General features: G+C 41.2%; 1 protein-coding gene across 8 annotated transcripts in view; it reads right to left on the reverse strand.

Moving 5' to 3' along the window:
- LOC109481344 (PH and SEC7 domain-containing protein 1-like) overlaps window positions 1–19,230 on the reverse strand; it is an 82,380-nt gene that overhangs the window by 20,004 nt on the left and 43,146 nt on the right. For 7 of the 8 annotated variants that reach the window (XR_002140892.1, XM_019783874.1, XM_019783880.1 and 4 more), the window contains exons 6-13: window positions 16,537–16,566; window positions 15,250–15,656; window positions 14,764–14,844; window positions 14,376–14,488; window positions 13,904–13,962; window positions 13,078–13,167; window positions 7,298–7,341; window positions 806–860 (exon numbers count right to left, since the gene is read on the reverse strand). Coding sequence is in view for 7 of the 8 variants with exons in the window: in XM_019783874.1 (XP_019639433.1) it covers window positions 806–860; window positions 7,298–7,341; window positions 13,078–13,167; window positions 13,904–13,962; window positions 14,376–14,488; window positions 14,764–14,844; window positions 15,250–15,656; window positions 16,537–16,566 (879 nt within the window). In the remaining variant the exon portion in view is untranslated. The remainder of the gene's footprint in view (window positions 1–805; window positions 861–7,297; window positions 7,342–13,077; window positions 13,168–13,903; window positions 13,963–14,375; window positions 14,489–14,763; window positions 14,845–15,249; window positions 15,657–16,536; window positions 16,567–19,230) is intronic. The other variant, XM_019783875.1, reaches the window with a different exon arrangement.

Below are 19,230 nucleotides of genomic sequence, written 5' to 3' on the forward strand. Positions count from 1 at the left end.
TGACGCAAATCCCGGATAATTCTGAAGCTAGTCACGACTAGGAACTGCCGTGTTTCATCCCAGTTTACAGCCGTTTCACCGGGCTCGTCTCTACGCCTCATTTCTGCTGATTCCTCTCTCATATTGCCTATTACCGACTATCGTCACACAGACCACATCAAATAAAGGCTTCCTGCTGTTAACTCTCTCTACTGTCGGCTGTTCAGATGGGCTAACTGGAGAATTTTCTCCGCATGAAGGCATACCCACTCTCTATAACATGTTATAAGGGCTAATGCAGGGGATGTTCACTTGTTGGTCATTTTAGATTGGAGAGCCATTTTCTAAAGTTCAGGGGTACCCAAAGTGTGCATAGCTCCGGGATTATACTGATGATGTGTTTAGTACATGTTCACCATTCTTTTCAATGTGGCAGTCTTAGTAAATCTGGAAAAATAGTTATGAGATTTGACATAATGTTATGTTCAGCAATGCCAATGGTTGTGTACATCGATGAAGGTTAGACATCCAGGTAATGAGATACGTAAGAAAACAGCTACTCATCCAACTGGATAGATTTTGAAAAACGTCACTAATTTCAAGCAGCATTTTGGTAAGCCACAGACATTTCAAGTAACATCTACAAATAGTACAATGTACTACTTTTTGTCAGTGATTAACAAATGTTAATGTCACTGACAAAAGGTAGTGGATGTTACTTGAAACGTCTGAAAGTTTCCAAAATCTATCCATTGCTTGTGTAGTTGTTTTCCTGTGCAATGATTGTGTACACTATAAGAATAGACTGGTTTAAATTTGTACTTACTGTAGATTCATTGCCAGTCTTGTTTGCTGCTGCTCCCTCCTTCTCTTCTTCATCACTGCAGACAAAACAAACCAACAGGAATCCACAGTTATTCACTTTCATCATCATCCAAGTGGTATCTGTGTGGTGTAGTGGATAGAGCAGCCAACTGTCCAGCAAGGAGACCCAGGTTCAATCCCCAGGGTTGGACCCAGACATGTCCGGACATGCACCCAGCCGCTGTGCCCTTGGGAAAGGCACTTTACCCATATTTCCCCCCTCAGTTAGAGGGATCCTGGACCCTACTAGGCTTTGGGTTGGCGTTAGGAAGGACTTCCACTTGATGCAAGCACGTCCAACCCCAAGTTAAGTGGAAAAATGATGTTAAAATTGGATAAGATCCACTCCCAGCAATGTTCTCACTCAACACATCTCATTAGGACTGCCTAATACTGCACAAATTCAGGAAGGTATTAAGCATTTCCTGGCCTAATGTAGAATGATGAAGTAACAATGTACAATATATACAATCATGTAGTATTACCCAATCACAGGTTGATCAGGTTATCAAGCTCTTGATTTGGGAGGGTAAGTCCAGATTAGGGAGGGTCAATCAGCGAATTGTAAGAGTAGGTTTATGTATTGATTACTCTGATTGCTCGCGTACGTGATCAATATTGTGGGATTGGTAGAGCTTGCCTGCCTTATTGTGGATTAACTTTTCCCAATCAGCCTTTCATTAATACCACTTGTTTTTGTGTGGGCGGTTCAGATTTCCCATCCCAAGTACAACGTATTGACATTCAAGATGTAGATTTAAGTTACCTGCATAGGGCTCATACTAACAGAAATGCCGATAAAAATAAAATGAGATATAATAATGTAGTGTTAAAGCCTAACCATTTCTACATTTATTACTCAACGTTTGTATCATTCTGTATCTATATGGCCGGTATAACTGCCCTTCGGTGTAGCACACCAGCTAGCATCAACCCACACGACAGAGGCAAGTGGCCGGCTGCCATCAAGCCACACTATTGCAGTACATTGCTCGTCTAACCCTCGGAAGACAGGGAACAACAGACGATAAATCATGTAGTGAGTGAGTGACTAACTGACTGACAGCTTTAAATCATATTGATATCTAAATGATACCAGTGATTAAAACATAGACTGGCATAGCTGTAAAATGTTATTGTTAGTCAGAGAGTACAACAGACAGGCTGTAAAAATGCACCATCCACTGACAATGTCTCCTGCAACAACTACTGGTCATTCAGCACCAGGGACAGGGTCTGGCTACCACCAGTGAAAAATCAAATTTCCAAGTTTTTGGACTTCATTTATTACAATGTTATGCACGCATCTGAACACTTCTGAGTTTCCCATTGAGAAGAGAAACAACAATTACATCAAAGGTTAGATATCAATGAGATACCATGGTACCAGTTACTCAAGGAACTATATAGATTTTCAAATGACTTCAATTCTAGTGTTGTCCAACTACAAACACGAAGAATTCACCTTACAACAACAAGAACCCTCCTTACCTGAGGTACCTGAGGAAAATCTGGATCATGATGAGAACCTCCCACTCCGAGAGCAGGCAAACTGGCTGAACCGACTCCCGAGGAACAACTCCGGCTCCCCGACCCACCCACAGTCTTATATAGTACCAGATTAGGCACATGCTAACGCAGCAGCGGATCCATTTTGTCTCATTTGTCACACTCGGGCTGATCTCCACGCTCCGCCGTCTGACGCGGCTGTTTTTGTTCTTGATTAGGGTTTGATGAGACTTCAGAAATCCCCCGTCCTCGCGGGGAGTCTGCGGGAGTGAGTGTGATGGATCAGGCATGGCAGAAAGAGGGATGGGCAGGCCTCAAAATTAACTTTTCTACCACGCTAATACAGCCCATCCCTACACCAAGTCTCTCATGCTCCTTCTATCAAAACACAGGCCTCGAAATTAACTTTTCTACCACGCTAACACAGCCCAACCCTTTACCAAGTCTCTCATACTCCTTCTATCAAAACACAGGCCTCGAAATTAACTTTTCTTCCTATTTGTCTGTATCTGTATAGCCGGTATAACCGCCTTTCGGCGTAACACACCAGCTTCGCAGGCATGCGGCGCGGCGGCAGCTGGCTATATTACATCGATCGACTTGTTACACCTAACCCTTGAACTTCTAGCTCTAGACATTGTTTAAAGCTATCTATTGACAATGCCCCTACTGTACTTGGTGACAGTGAGTTCCACTCTGCGATAGTTCTAGGAAAGAATGAATTCTTGAACACCTCAATCCTTGGTTGATAACTCTGGTACTTGAATGCATGGCTATTTCTTGTTCTCTTCTGGGCTGGTATTAGGTACTTAGTAGTTGGGACATCCACCAGTTTATTAGTCATTTTGTACATCATGCATAGCTAGTCTGGACATCTTTCTTCTGTCTTCCAGTGAGGTCCACTGTAGGTTTCTTTTCATTTCCGTGACACTAGCACCTCTTTCATAGTTGTTCATACAGAATCTTGCAGCTTGATTCTGTACCCTTTCCAATTTGTCTTTGTCTTTCTTTGTATATGGATCCCATACTGTCGCAGCATATTCTAGGTTCGGTCTTACAAGTGACGTGTATGCAAGGGATTTTACTCTAGTTGGACATGCCCACAGATTACGTTTAATCACTCCCAATGTCTGTTTTGCCTTAGTTGTGATATTATTAACATGTGCACCCCACTTCAGTCCGCTTGTCAGCGTGACGCCCAGATACGGATGGATTTTTGTGGTTGCTAAAGCCTGACCACAAAACTGGTAGCTAGTTGCATGTGGTGTTCGTTTGTTTGTTATGTGCATAATGTAGCATTTTTCGGGATTAAACTATTGTCCAACACTGTCCCAAAATAAATCTCAAATGTCCAAAAGTGAGGATGAACTGCCCCAAACTGTTTTTTGGAAAGTAATTGTATGACTTCAACTTGTAGTCAACTTTCTTTTACTTATGTTCATTCCCAGGCGTACATTAATTGCAGAGTAGATAGGAAATTCGCAGGGACTTTTCCGGATCCATAGGCCGGGACGTGTGCCTGATAAACAAAAGAAGGGCTGACCTGATGCTGATTATTTCTCTATTGTCCCAAAATGTCCCTAAGTGTCTCTTTACTTGTCCAAGCCTAAATTTTAGTGGTCAGTGGCCATCTGGACCACCTTTAATTTCGAGCCCTGGTGGAGCGGGGAAAATTGTAATGATTCCTGTCGGAGAGAAAAATGAGCAGGGGGAAACAAAAGGAACTGGGTGGAAAACGTAAACCAGCTGGCTTGTGTCTGATCTGCCTGGTTATAATGACTTTATCTGTCACCAGTCCAACTACTGTCAATACCAGATTGGGTTCTTCCCTGTCTACGACATTTGGCAAAAGTTGGTTGGCTCGTGTGGCCATACGGATTTGATTATGTGGTTGCTATTCTCTGGGGACATTAAAACTGATGCAGGCATGACAAAAATGGTGTCTTCATTATAAAGTTAAGTTGTCAGGAAGGCTGAACACACAGAGTATGGTACACCGAACGATAAGTTCTTTCTTTCTGCTCTTTCACGTCTTATTGACTTTTGAAAGTAGTAAAAGAAAGTGGTAATTTGGAATTCACTTTAACATCATCTTATCCTTTTGTCCTTTGTCATCGTTCAAGTACTTAAATATGTATAAAGAAACAGTATACAAAAGTTCAAATTTTTATTTGGATACAGATGAAAACAGATTGCACATGCAGATGTCATGGATAATCTAGTCAGTGTTGCCTGACAGACGAAACTTATTGCCATTCCATCATCGGGACGGCGGAAATTGCCCTGTTTAATGTGAACAAGATTAAAAGCAGATCGCTGGAACGCAATCTTGTTGAGATGACAGAAAAAAATTCAGAATTGGACAGAATCACTACAGCAGGAAGCAACCACATACTGGAACTTCTTTTTAAAAATTTTAAGTTTTCATAGATAAAGGTATGGCCAAGTGGGTAGAGTGCTCGCCTTGCATTCGGTAGGTCGTGAGTTCGATCCCCAACCGAGTCATACCAAAGATGTTAAAAATGGTCCATACTGCTTTCTCTGCTTAGCACTCAGCATTTGAGAAGGAGTATGGGAGTTAAACACACACCACTACCAGTGAACTAGCCCCCTGCTGTAGTGATTGCACAACTGTGTGGCCCAAGGGCTAAAGAAACAGAGATGCGACCATGGCCATGCTAATGCTTGTGGGAGGACTTTAACTTCAACTTAAGAGATGAGACACCAGTTTTAGACAGGAACTGCCGTCATTTTCCATGGTGTTATCTGTGATATACAGACTGCTTTGTCGATAGATGTTGAGACACGGGTGTTGGAAACATGCTTTACAGCACCGCCTCCTTATTATATACCTGTAGACTTGAGGGTTATGGACCGATAAAGACAAAATGATAGGTTCTTCTGTTAGTATTAAAAAAAAAAACAACTGAAAAGTTTCTGATCTATAAGTTGTTATATATTGTACCTGCTACATTTGTTTTGCAGCGAAGATTTAATTCTATATCGGTCCCTTGTTCAGGGGTAACCACATTGACAGCTTTGGATAATCAAACTGAACCACACTTTTTTTGAAAAGGGTGTACGTATGAATGTACCTGTTGTCTACCCCATACACCTAGTTAACTTGAATTGCAATGTACCATGGCAAGTCGAAGTACAAATATCAAATATTGTATTATACTAGTATTGCTTGTATTCATGGCTTTTTCTCCACCCCTGCACGTTTACTTTTCTGTAAAATTATCTTCTACAAACTTTGCTTTTATCATGTACTGAATGTGCATATAAATAAAAACCCCAAAACTCCCTACACACAAACCCCCTTCAGGGCCCCTCCTATTGATCCATACAGAACCACCAGCTACGCAAACCTGACTTCTGACTCCACACTACCAGCCCCCCCCCCCCATCGGTGACATCGTGAGAATCAATATGTGAGTTTTTCAATAATCCTCGTCTCGTCGGCTGAACACATGACAGATGGCGTCGACCGACCCTGAAATGTGGTCAGAAGTCGTCTTTCGGGGCGTAACTTTCACCTGTATATAGGTGATCACCTGTACAGTGTCAGGTGTGGTCTGTATTTCTAGTTTTCTTTCTAGTATTTTCAGTTTTAGTGAGTAAGTGTGCCCTACTTGGACTAGAAATAGATTATATTGTAATGCTTTCTAACATAATTTTGCCGCTTTTATATTTTATTGTTTATTTCAGGCCTGCCACAAGGCGGCCCCCCTTGCGGAGGGCAGACCAATCTACTGAGTATAAATGTGTGAACATTCCTGACCACCCCTACATGAGAGATGGATTAGCCCAGAGGAAATTACAATGAAGGTAGACTGTTGAATCATTCAAAATCTGAATAAAGACAATAGCAGCTATTTGCCTTGAAACTACTGGTGCCTTCAACTCAGAGTAAAAGCCCTGGAAATTTCATTGTCTATACCAAAAATTTTTTTTGGGAAATGCACATCAAAGATAATATCTTGTATTTCATGCCCTGAAATTTGACTTGTGCCTCATATTTTTTTATTACAGCAGCTACATGTTAAACCATGGAACTACAATATTGCCTACACTGCAGTCATTACTTCAGAGACAACGTCTTTTTGAACTCAGTAATGTTAGCTGGGTCTCATGCAGAAAAGGCAAAATCACACTATTCACAGACAATAGTTTTTTATATTTCATGCCTTGAAATTTGAGTTGTGCCTCATATTTCTGGTTACAGCTATAGGAACTTATTGAATGCCCGTTGTACCATGTCCCAGAATGATTTACAGAGAGAATTGTGTGCAGTGGCTGTAAATCTGCCGACCCAGGCCTGACCGTGTCCACCCACTCACTACATCACAGGGTGAGAAACTGAGCTGTGACCTGCCGTGGGATCACTCACCACTAGTCACTACTAACACTAAATACCATTAGTATTACGGCACTGCAAATTGAACATTTATGTAGACTAGATGCTCAATTATTTACTAAATATATATTTGTTCGAGGGTAACCCAAAAAAGGTGCTTATGCACACTTCCCTCACTTTCATGAGAAACTGAGCTGTAACCTGCCGAGGCATCACTCACCACTAGTCACCAGTAACACTTACCAGGATGGCACTTCAAAGTTCACATTCAAACAGACTATATATAAGATAGGAGCTTAATTATTTACTTGTATCATATACAGTTGCCGTGCAATAAAGTTCTTCTATATTTGTGAGAGGGCAACTGAAAAAAGGTGCTTATAAATATGCACCTGTTTGCTCTGCCTTTTTGTGTTGTGATAAATCCAAATATACAAACAAATAAATAAAAACCATAAGTGTTACAGTTACTGTAAGAACCCAATTTTGAGATTTTTCTCCAGTTCACAACTGAACAACCGATTGTATGGATAACACAAAAAACTAACAGACAAAATGTTTATAATTGTAGGAAGGAATACTCACACAGCCCACTCGATAGGTTCAGACTTGATGGAGTGATACAACGCCTGAAAGGGAAACAAACAGGTTAGATACATTGTAGAACAAACAAATGAACAGGTTACATGTAGGTCATAGTACAGACAACCATATTTCAAGCTTTCTAGGACAAAGCAAAGTTCTTTCTCAATTCCTTTGCTTTGAACAGTAACAGTTGGTGTGGCAAGTCTTCCAAATCTCAAAACGCATAAAATGGAACCCAAGAAATTTGCACAACAGGGACAGAGGAGGGAGGGGGGCATCGGTACAAATTTGTATAGAACCAGCTATGCTGCAGCGCGATACATCTAAACACGCCATCACATTTCCTTGACAATGACAAAAGAGCTGGCAAAGTAGTGAAACCCAATCAGCTGGGCAGGTAAGGAGACATCTGGATAAAATCTATCCATGTCTTAGAGACGGGAGGGTTACGGCTTGCTCAGACTTACAATGTATTATCACAGTCTTTCTTAAGCTCTCATGTGCCGAGTCAAAGCAGAGTCATTAAGTTCGGACTAAAACTCATATGACTGAGAAAAGACTAAAACCCACTCTGGTGAACATGGCTGACAGACTGGCATCAAATAATTTTACCAACCAAACCAGTCCTGAAACATCAACACCTCAACTAAAGGCAAATGATTCAACAAGATCACCTCAGAAAAAGGAGCTACACATACATGATCGGTGAAATCCAAGAACTGACTGAAAATGGTTGCATGATCACATCAGAAAAAGCTAAATCCGCATCAATGAAATCCAAGAACTGACTATAAATGGTCCAACAATCGGCCTAAAACGCACAACAGCCAACACAAAGCCATTCTATAAATGTCCCTTAAACGGGGCAAGCTTGTCAAACAACGCTATTATACAGCAACACTCACTTCATCAATTTCATCGATAGCCTTGGGAGCACGCAGGTTATAAAAGTTGTAGTCATCCTCAAAGGCATTCATCCTGCGTCCAGCCCGCCACAGTTCATACCACCGGACATTCTACACACACACACGCACCCCTCGGAGAAGTAATCCGACACCAGAGACGACAGTGGAATAATCCGGCGGATGCCCTGACCCGTGTTAATGACGGCGAGCGCAGCTATCATGAATGCATGACCCGCGAGGCTGTGGCGTCATTAATTCCGCGCAGAGGTGCGAAGTCGTCTGATTCCTACGTCGGGCCGCCGGCACCTCTGCAAATAGCCCCGTACATCACATGGTCCGACATGACATCACCGATACTCCAATCACACAACCGGTGATGAAAATTCACCTGCAGGGAGGCTGGGCTCAATTTTTCATACTTCCATTTAAATTTGCCACCTTTATATTCACATAAAGTCACAACTTGTAATTTGGACTTTTATTTGAACATTTTGCTGTCAATGCTCATAGTAATTTTTATCATCAGTTGTCTCCGTTGCAGTCTTTCACAGTAACTTAAAAATTTCAGTTATTTTAACTTTTATGTTTAATTTTTTGTCACAAACATTTGATAAAATGAAGCAGGGACCTCTGCAGCAGTATAACCAAAGACTTGATACTACTGCTACATTTGATACTGATAGTTCTGTTGGAACGATGCATATGCAAAGGACTGGATGTAAATATGCAATTCTCAACATCCCATCATTCTACCTGGTTATTGGAGTACCAAACATCAAGCCACAAAATCAAAATCCATAACAAAACATGCGTGAGCCAAAACTGATACCTGTATATATGACAAGCTATTGACTAATATACAGTCCATATGCACAATTTGATATTCGTATGTAAGACTATGCAAATATAAAATGGGGAAAAAAATCAGCCTATTGTAATAACATCTCAATATTCTAGCTTTGCCTTCTGAAAAATCATGACATGCTAAAATTAACGAAGTGCATGATGTGCATTTGTGGAACAAATCCCACAGTTAAGGTGCCATCTGGCCCTGAGGTAACAAGGCGTGCATGTCTTACTAACAAACAACCTGCCATCGCTTGACTCTCACACATGTAAATAATGAAAGTAATCCATATTGATTTCCAAACTGGTTTTAATTACTGTCAATGTATGCATGGCCAGTGCTCTTTTGTCAGGTAGGCTTTTGTGCATATATAAGGATGTAGTTTAAGCTAGAACAGGGATTGAAATACGTTTTCATGCATACAAGTGTATGAAGCTAACGTTCAAATGACCAGTACCAGAAACAGTTAACCTTTTAGTGAATTCCAATATTTTATTACACTGCTGTGGGGGTCCCTGATACAGGGGTGTACGGCAGCCATTTTCATTTCCATTTTATGGACCATAAAAAAAACTATATTTGAAGTTGTTCCCAGAAGCACAATTTTGAATCTTGAATGTGATTTGCTGTATTGAAGACGGGTTTAATATAGTACAAAGAATGTAGGTATTTTGAGGGGCTGCAAACCTATTGCTGTTTTCATAAGGTAGCTTTATCATGGATGGGTAGACATCAGAAATACCTGCTGAGGTCCAGTGTTACTTGCATGAAGCTGCATATCTATACATGAGGTATTTCGAGTCTTATATTTCCATGTGGAACCTTCCAGACAGTGAGGATAGGATTAAATCATTGTCTCACAACCAGTTTTTTCCATCCTTCTTGGTTTTCTATTCCTTTTAACAATTACCAGACTGGTGCTATTGACATTTGCTGTGCACAAGAACCACAAGACAGAGGCAAATGGCAAGCTACCATCAAGCCCCAGCATCAGTGTGCAAGCATGTCTAACCCTCGGAACACTGGGAACAACAGATGCTAAACTGGATAGAGAGAGAAAGAGAGATGCTTTATAAGTTTATTATAACTATAAGGCAATTTTGTGTCTTATATTTCCATGTGGAACCTTCTAGCTTCCAGACAGCGAGGATAGGATTACATCATTGATCCAGCCTCCCCTCTGCTGAGTTAGAAGAATAGCGGCTGGAAGGCGGGGGATCGAATGAAGGAAATCGTACACCGGAGCCAGCCGTGCGGAAAATGAGAACCCAGGATGAGGACATCTGGGCAGATCACGCTGACGCACTTCACAAGCGGGGGTCTGACTTCATTTTGGGTGACCTAAAATTGCAGGTGCATTTCATTTCTGGTGCACATGACCTAAAATTGCAGGTGCACAGAAAACAATCCGGGTGCACAACACACATGTCATATGAAGGAAAATGTCAGCAAAAGCTAATGTCCATTGTGAGATTTGACAAAAATTACAATTCTACAGCTAAGTTTTAATTCTAAACAAGCAATAGAGAGAAGGTTGTTTAAGATTTTCTGACAAAGAATATGCTGCATACTGTCATGGTAACATACTTGTCTACTAATATAAACTGGATGGAAAGCCAACCTAATAAAATTGACAATTAAAAACTTTGGGTAGATAATACATGTAGCACCAGGATTTCAGCACCAAGGACAGGGACAAACACAGAATTTGAACCCTCACATGAATTGCACAGTCAACCCAATGGAATCAACAATTTTGGATTTGGATGGATAATAGATAGCAAGATCATTACACTGGAAGTGGAAGGCCATTTTGTTCATTCATTCAAAACCCATGAGGTTGACTGAGGAAGAGATGGATCAACATCACATGGGAGGATTTCCACCACCTAAACTTTAAGAGTGAACCCACAGGATAGAGGCAAATGGCAGGAGATGACAGATATCCAAGAGATCCAAAGTTACGTGCTTAGAGACATCAAGCCTCAGCATCAGTGTGCAAGCATGTCTAACCCTCGGATGATGGGGAACAACAGACGTTAAACCGGATAGTGAGTGAGTGAGTGAGTGAGTGAGTGAGTGAGTGAGTGAGTGAGTGAGTGAGTGAGTGAGTGAGTAACACGAAGAAATCAGCACCAAGGACAGGAACAAAGCAACATCCAGAACTGTGCAGCACTTAACTGCTTCTAACACAGATATCATCCTCTGACAAATATGTGAACGTCAAGCAAAGCCTGCACACAGAGGGCAGAGATCCCATGTTCCATGCTAAGAGACATCAAGGCTCAGCGTCAGTGTGCAAGCACATCTAAGTGCAACAAGCACAACAGACGTTAAACCGGATAGTGAGTGAATAACACTAGAAAATCAGCACCGAGGACAGGAACAAAGCAGCACTTTTATGCTTCTAGCCATGGAGGTACAAAAATAACACAGATAGGGTTGTGTACCTAAACAGACCATCAGGTACAGGTACAGAGGTTTAGGTACAGGTCTGGATGTTCTTCTGAACTTCCTTAATATCATTAAAAACAGTAACAAACTTGACAGAATCTTTATTCCATAAAACAGAACAGAACTAGGCAGCCTTATGCCGTATTCAAACAAAACAGAACCTTGTGGACTGTTTTTTGCTGCATACAATACTCTAGCTGTTCTTCTGTATCTGTATCTGTATAGCCGGTATAACCACCTTTCGGCGTAACACACCAGCTTCACAGGCACGCAGCGCGGCGGCAGCTGGCTACATTACACTGAACGACCTGTTACACTTAACCCTTGAACATCTAACTCTAGGCATTATTTAAAGCTATCTAATGACAATGCCCCTACTGTACTTGGTGACAGTGAGTTCCACTGTTCTTGTCATGATCTGACAAATACCAGAACAACAAGCAAGATACTGCGTTCTTACTTATAGACACATTCACTGCACATACATGTAGCTTCAGCTGCATTACATCTACCTGCCTCCCGGCAATTCATGAAAAATTCAGTTTCCCATTTTCTCTATCCATTAGTCTGACGGTGGGACATGAAATATGTAGGAACGAGATCTCACAGTCCTGTAGTTTATGTTGCGATAAAAATCTTGGCGTGAGTCGTGTGCTGTATGTCGCATGCAGGAAGAACTGTGGGGATGTGTGGCGTAGCGGCAGAATGCTCGACTAGGAACCAAGAGGTCCTGGTTGCAAGTCCTGACATGCCATCGGTCTTGTGCCCTTGGGAAAGGCACTTAACACGACTTTCCTCACTTTGCTGAGGTGAAAATAAGTATTGTATTGTCCCGTTTTGGTGGCGGCATTAATATAAGTTAAAAAAACTTTGGTGTACTGTCACCACGTCTTGTGATTACATGTTGGAATAAAAAACCTTGGCAAAGTGGCAAGATGGTCTTGTGTCTTTGGTTACACACTAACACTTGGAATCAAAAGGTTCTGGGTTCCAATTCCTGACAGGCTCCAATGTTGTACCCCATGGAATGAAACTTCACACCACTTTCCTTGCTTCACTCAGGTGAAAATCTGAACCTAGCATTGGTTAGGGATGTCCTCTCATACAGTTGGGACATGGAGCCAGAAGTCCTGTACTTGGTGTTTGGATTGGATGAGTGCTTCGGATTATTGCAAAATCAATGTTGCAACTTCCACCTAGCTGTTGAGCATCGTATTGCAGCATTCAGTCCTTGTGCCTGCACTAGAACTGCCACCTAGCTGTTTCACACTGTACTGCAGCATTGTAACCTATAGATCTCGTGGTTGAGAGTAAAGAGCCATCTATCTATCTGGCATGGAACTGCAAAATTCTAAATGTGGAATGGACTAGCAAAGCTACATACATTGTACATGTAGCTGTAGCAATTTGTTGTTGTTCCTAAACCAGAACCTTTTATAAGTTGGAGGGATTGCCCAGTTTTGTCTTCATGAAATACTAGTAAATAAATTCTAATACAGTTCATTGTTGAAAGTTCAAGATGAGTTCAAAGTTGAAAGTTTAAGATGAGTTCAAAGTTGAAAGTTTCTCCTGACCTTGAGAGTGTCCTTGTTGAAGTTGTTTCCGTCGTTCAGTCCGGACAGGTTGTCGATGAAGGCTGTCAGAGTCATCCTCTTCCCGCCGTGCTGTAAACAGTAACCATGGCAACAAGACTGTAATCAATCACCATGGAAACACTGGTGTAAATAATTACCATGGCAACACTGGTGTAAACATTTACCATGGCAACACTGGTGTAAACAATTACCATGGCAACACTGGTGTCAACAGTAACCATGGCAACACTGGTGTACACAATTACCATTACATTATGATAGCAACACTGTTGTAAATATCTGCCATGGCAACACTGGTGTAAACAATTACCAAGGCAACAATGGTGTAAAAATTTACCATGACAATACTGGTGTAAACAGTCAATCACCTTAGCAACACTGGTATAAACAATCACCATGGAAACACTGGTGTAAACAGTTACCATGGAAACACTGGTGTAAACAGTTACCATGGAAACACTGGTGTAAACAATTACCATGGAAACACTGGTGTCAACAATTACCATGGCAACACTGGTGTAAACAGTTACCATGGCAACAATGGTGTAAAGAATTACCATGGCAACAAGGGTGTAAACAGTCACCATGGCAACACTGGTGTAAAAATTTACCATGGCAACACTGGTGTAAACATGTCAGACTTGGTATTCAAATTTTCACAAGCATGTGGCACACAGCACATGTGAAATGCATGCAAAAGATGCCATGGAACTCTTGGAAGCTAGAACACATGTGTAATACAATATCGCAGCCCAAGTACAACATAAAACATTTAAACACAACAGGATCAGGATCATGTACGAACCTGTCCGTGTAGATCCGTGTTCAGGAGCATCAATGCACACGTGAGCGTGTGAACAGCATCTGTCAACAACAATAAGCAACAACAACTTACAGTAAACAAACAACACTGCAATGCATGTAGCATATCAGTCACAAAATTTGATGGCTCTATAGAACATGCAATGACTACAGTTTTCAAACTTTCAAGCAACATACTCATTTTACAGGTTGCTTCATACCACCTTTGTTTGGACAACTGATATCACTGATGTCTCTATGCCCTAAATGGGTTAGGGTTAGGATCAGGCATGGTTCTGGATAGTCCCTGCATATCCAAGAATGTAGATTTACCCCACGCACAGCTATCCAGAACTGTGTCTGAGCATGGTTCAGGATAAAGCACAGCTCTGGATACAACAGGTCCCCTACAGCCTTGTAAAGGCTCTGGGACTACCTACCTACCTACTATGTATTATAACTTTGATTGTTCCTACCTTCAGACCCGCACATGGCAGGGTTACACTCGTGGTAGCGGTGGGAGAAGTGCATCAGGACTCGTTCCCTCTCCTGGGTCTCTCCCGTTAGAGAAAATGCCTTCAAAAATGTCCTGGAAATCAACAAAGGAATGATGTTTTGAACACAATACAAAGAGAACACACATACATACACAAAAGACACACACAAATACAGACACACACACACACACATACACACGCACAAACACACACACAAACACACACACTCATACAAACACACTCACACAAACACACACAGATACACACAGCACACACATTCACACACACATAGAGATAGAAAATTTATAAATAACCGAGCTCTAAGCAATATTGAGTATTTGATCAGTTGTTGGGAAAGTGTTCCTACCTAAGTGCGATGTCCAGTTGATGCCCGCTGAAGTCAAAGTGCGCCAGGTACTCCTGCGCCACCAGGCGGTTAAACTCATTTCTGCAGGACAGAGGACAAAGCAGGCAGAGTCACTGTTACAGTAAGTTACGACAATATAGTATTTGATGTCAATAGTATATTGATAATAGTGTATGCTGTTCAACTCATTTCTGCAGGACAGAAAGTATTTTCTATTTAATACACACCAAAAGAAAATTTTGGATACCTAGGCTCCATTTAATTTTATTAGCTTCATACAAAACTACCGCACATTACAACGTGTGATCGTTCCTCTTCCACTGTGTCAGATAAGAAGTCAAATGCCAAGGAGCAAAGATGGAGTCAGTCGCAATGTTACGTTACGTTTACTGTTTGTTCATCCTTTTTGTGTTACTTGCAGTTAGCTTCAGGTAAGGATTTGTGAGAAATGTAAGTTTACACGATGAAAGTTAAGATAGTACTAACTTTTTACTAAGATGTCTCGCTACATCCGACTTCTTAAACCCGTCCAAGTTATAAAGTCTCTTCGCCAGCCTTTTGGCCGACGGAATGTCCACTTTCTTCGGACTCCCGGGTTCCCTGTCGAGCGCCAGGTCCACGTCCGAGTCCGAATCCGACCAGGCGCGCGACTCGTAAACCCCCTTTTCTTCCCCGTCACTGTCACTATCATCATCCTCGTCTTTCCTCTCATCTTTCTCCTCGATGTCCGGTATGTCGTCGTCGTCAATTTCCGCGTAGTCTCGTGCGAGCAGCGCGGCGTCACGCGGTAATGTGGCGGCCTCCGAGTAGCTCCGCGGGAGGTCGTGCGAGGTCGGGTCCTCCATGCTGCGCGGGCGGATCGGCAGCTGCAGCCACGGAGGCGGCTGGGGCGGCTGCGGGAGGGGGGCACACGGTGTTACACTTTTTGAAAGTATGTATAACATCTGTGTCCATAATATCACCAGGGTCCATAATATCACCACTTGAGAAATATTGTGCTTAAAGATATTTTTACTGCAACATACTTTTGGTATGCACTCCTGCACACCTCAAATGTACATATACCTAGGGTATGTTGCAGTAAAAATATCTTTAAGCACACTTTTTCTCAAGGTGACGATATTATGGACCCTGGTGATATTAGAGACACAGATGTTATGTGCAAAGCTTATTTCAACTAGAAAGGTAACATTTGTAAAGCAAATGCATAATGTCTACCTTCGCATATGGTCTGCTCTGTTTATTCTTACTCAAACACATTCATTAACGTTATATGGTCAGACAGAAGTCTAAATCCCTGACGCTATAAAACTGCAACATGATCAGGTCAGAGGTCAGCGTTTGGAACAGAAGAAGAAACAGAGCAAAAACAATATGTTTTCCTTCAGTAAACATTATATTAACATTGTTAAAATCTACATAATATATGAATATTGTGATTTCTAACATTTCATTACAGTCTTTTTATTTTACTGCCCAAGCATTTATACAGTCACACCTGCGCCCAAGTGGCCACAGAGGCAACTGGGGAGAGGGGAAGACATTTTTACACTTTACAAATTTCAAAAACAATTTTTTAAGATACATATACTGTAATTTGTAACATTTGTTATACAATGTACATTCAAACCTCCCCCAAGCAGCCAAGGAGGGGGCTGGGGTGGATGGGGGGGGGGCAGACTTTGGTACATAATAGACTTTGTGGAATGCACAAACTTATTTCAACAATCTTCAATATTATTATTATATCTTGTAATTTGTAACGTAACCTACCCAAGGGGACCACAAAGGAGGCTGGGGTGGCTGGAAAGGCGGGCAAAAACTGTTACACTTATAGAGTTATAATAGTGAATTTATTGTTGAAGAAACAATATTCTTGTTCCTAAAAGCTGAACAATGAAGTCAGAGTTAGTGCATGGTGGGAAGAATGCTGAGAAAATTGACACAGATATTAGAATGACACAATCACAATCATACAACATACAGCCAACAGCAAGTAAACATAATTATGGCAGCTGTTTACAAGAAAGGTTGCTGAAATAAATGATACAAATTAAAGGAAGGAAGGATAGAAAGATGAGGAAATGACAGACGTTGATGGTTAGAAGAATGATGGAGTGATAGATTGATGGATAAATGGATGCAGAATGCGAGTGCTTGAGGAACACAATCATGAACAGATGAATGAATGAATGAGAGATGGAGGTATGTAAAAGGATGACCACCCCAGCAGAACTCACTTTGTGAGTGACCACATGACCTATGAAGGTCAGAGTTCGTGCCATTTCTCCGAGAGAAGACTCGTCCAGACTGCGAGGTCTGACTGGCAGCTGGGGACAGAAGCGGGAGGGGGGCGGTGAAATGTATCATGTGAAGGAGCCATGAACATGACAGACTTGAGAGAAAGAACTTACATGTGTACTACATGACTGTAGCACAAATGATAGCTACACATTGTTCAATCTTGAATTCAAGTACTTATAAGAACATAAAAGTCTTAGCTTTGACCTTGAACATTTGTGTGAGCAAAAAGAAACCATCTGAACAACATGATCATTAAGATAACTTAGCTGAGCCATACAGGGAAAGATATTTACTTAATAGAAAGACAAAATACGGCTGCCTTGCTTTACATTCATACTGGATTGAGACAGAGAGAGAGAAAAGAGAATAAGAGAGAGAAAGAGAGAATGACAGAGAGACGTGATCCTTGCCATGATGAGAGATCGCTCATCCAGGCTCCGAGGTCGGGCCAGCTGGCAGCCGTGAGGAGTGAGGGAAGGAATGAAAATGAGAACAGATAACAGAAACATCCATTTTCATGTGACGAAAATGGGTGAAGAGTCACAGAATGAGTTGTGTGTTATATGAATGAAGGGATAATTAGATTAATCAATTTAATGAGATATCTGAACCTTTTGTCACATTTTGAGATGAGTGGCAAACATAAATGAATGAATGAATGACTGGAGAAATGAATGAATGAAAACCTTATTTTTCAGATGAATGGCACACATGGTTAAAATACATGTACATTGGAGCGAACAAATCCATATAAACAAAAACATTATCCACAACATGATACATAACTTTCTTTTTTGCTTCTCAAATTATCAAAGGTTAAAAATTAGCCTGAAGTCACATGATCCAGTCACTGTGTTAACAATAGCACTTCCTGAGTACCAGCTAACAAATTTGTTAAGTGTTCGTTAAGCTGCCTTCAACAAACAAACTGCTAACACATTGTTCATGTGTTATCTTAATCTCTCATGCACACAAACACACTGTATAACTCTTACCTGAAAACCCCATAAATAACTCATGTATTGTACATACAATGTCCATAAAACACCTTGCAAGTCATAGATTTAATCATAATATAGTGTAACTTCAAGTTGGGTGAAAAATCGTGATGGTTTCTGACTGGGCCAACATCTGATGACTGCACAGTTTCTGGCCAAGAACAGCCCCATGTGGTCACTGCAGTTAGTTCTTGAGCCTGGTCAAAAACAGTAAAACTTTGCCCCCAAGGATCTGTTGTAGATTATGTAGAGGATTAGTGTCAGGCCTAAATATTTTCACCCCCCTCCCCACAAGTAACATACCCTTGTTAAGTTAATGAGTAAGTAGTTAAACTCTAGCTGGTGCATTTTAGCAATAGGATACTACCGGCATTGCTGTGGAAGTTATTGTTTCAAGTTGAGTCACCAGAACAGTTCAACTGTTACAGATACGTAAGGTTGATTCAAAATAAGAGATTTCTTTCCTACCTGACCTAACGGTGGATTTAGCTGGTAAATCCTACAAGTTTTAGAGTTTGTCACGTTTTCGTGCTAAGAAGGAAGCATGAGTGAACGCCGGTGACCTCGCTATGGTTAAACAGGGTTGGGCCTCTTCATGTGAACTCACAGTGAGTCATTATTTATATTGCACGGCTCGTTTTGTTTCTCTGTTGGCTTTTCTGGCAGGGCAAATTCAAACGACTGTTTCTGGAACCATGAGCCAAAAATGGAACAATTGTGTTTTGTGAAAGTAAGCTCAGAACAATTTGGAAAAAATTATTCCTGACACATGCAGTCAATTTGAGGAAGGAATTTTTACTGATTTTTGAGAATAAAATAAACTTGAGCTGGATTGCAGAAAACAGGGCCTACTTGAATAGTTCAACAAAAGACCATAAGTACATCAAACAGGAAACTGAAGAATTAAGGTTTAGCTTTAAGTGTTAGTAGTAGTGTATACAAGTTATGTACTATAATGTGCAAAGTCCACACTGTAAACTGAGAGAACAAAACAGGCTTTGTCCAAAACACACAGTCCATGGACTATGCCTCTTTTTTCAGTAGAAACAATGTAAAAGGCAAAAGTAAAGGAAAGTGTTGTTTCATGTTCTACTTTTAAACTTCAGTAAATGGAAGCTTAAAGAGTGGTGAGACTGGCTAGGGCTGATAAAAATTTTCCATATCT

Source organism: Branchiostoma belcheri, unplaced genomic scaffold, assembly GCF_001625305.1.
Source record: "Branchiostoma belcheri isolate BF01 breed outbred unplaced genomic scaffold, Haploidv18h27 scaffold55, whole genome shotgun sequence".
Lineage (NCBI taxonomy): Eukaryota > Metazoa > Chordata > Leptocardii > Amphioxiformes > Branchiostomatidae > Branchiostoma > Branchiostoma belcheri.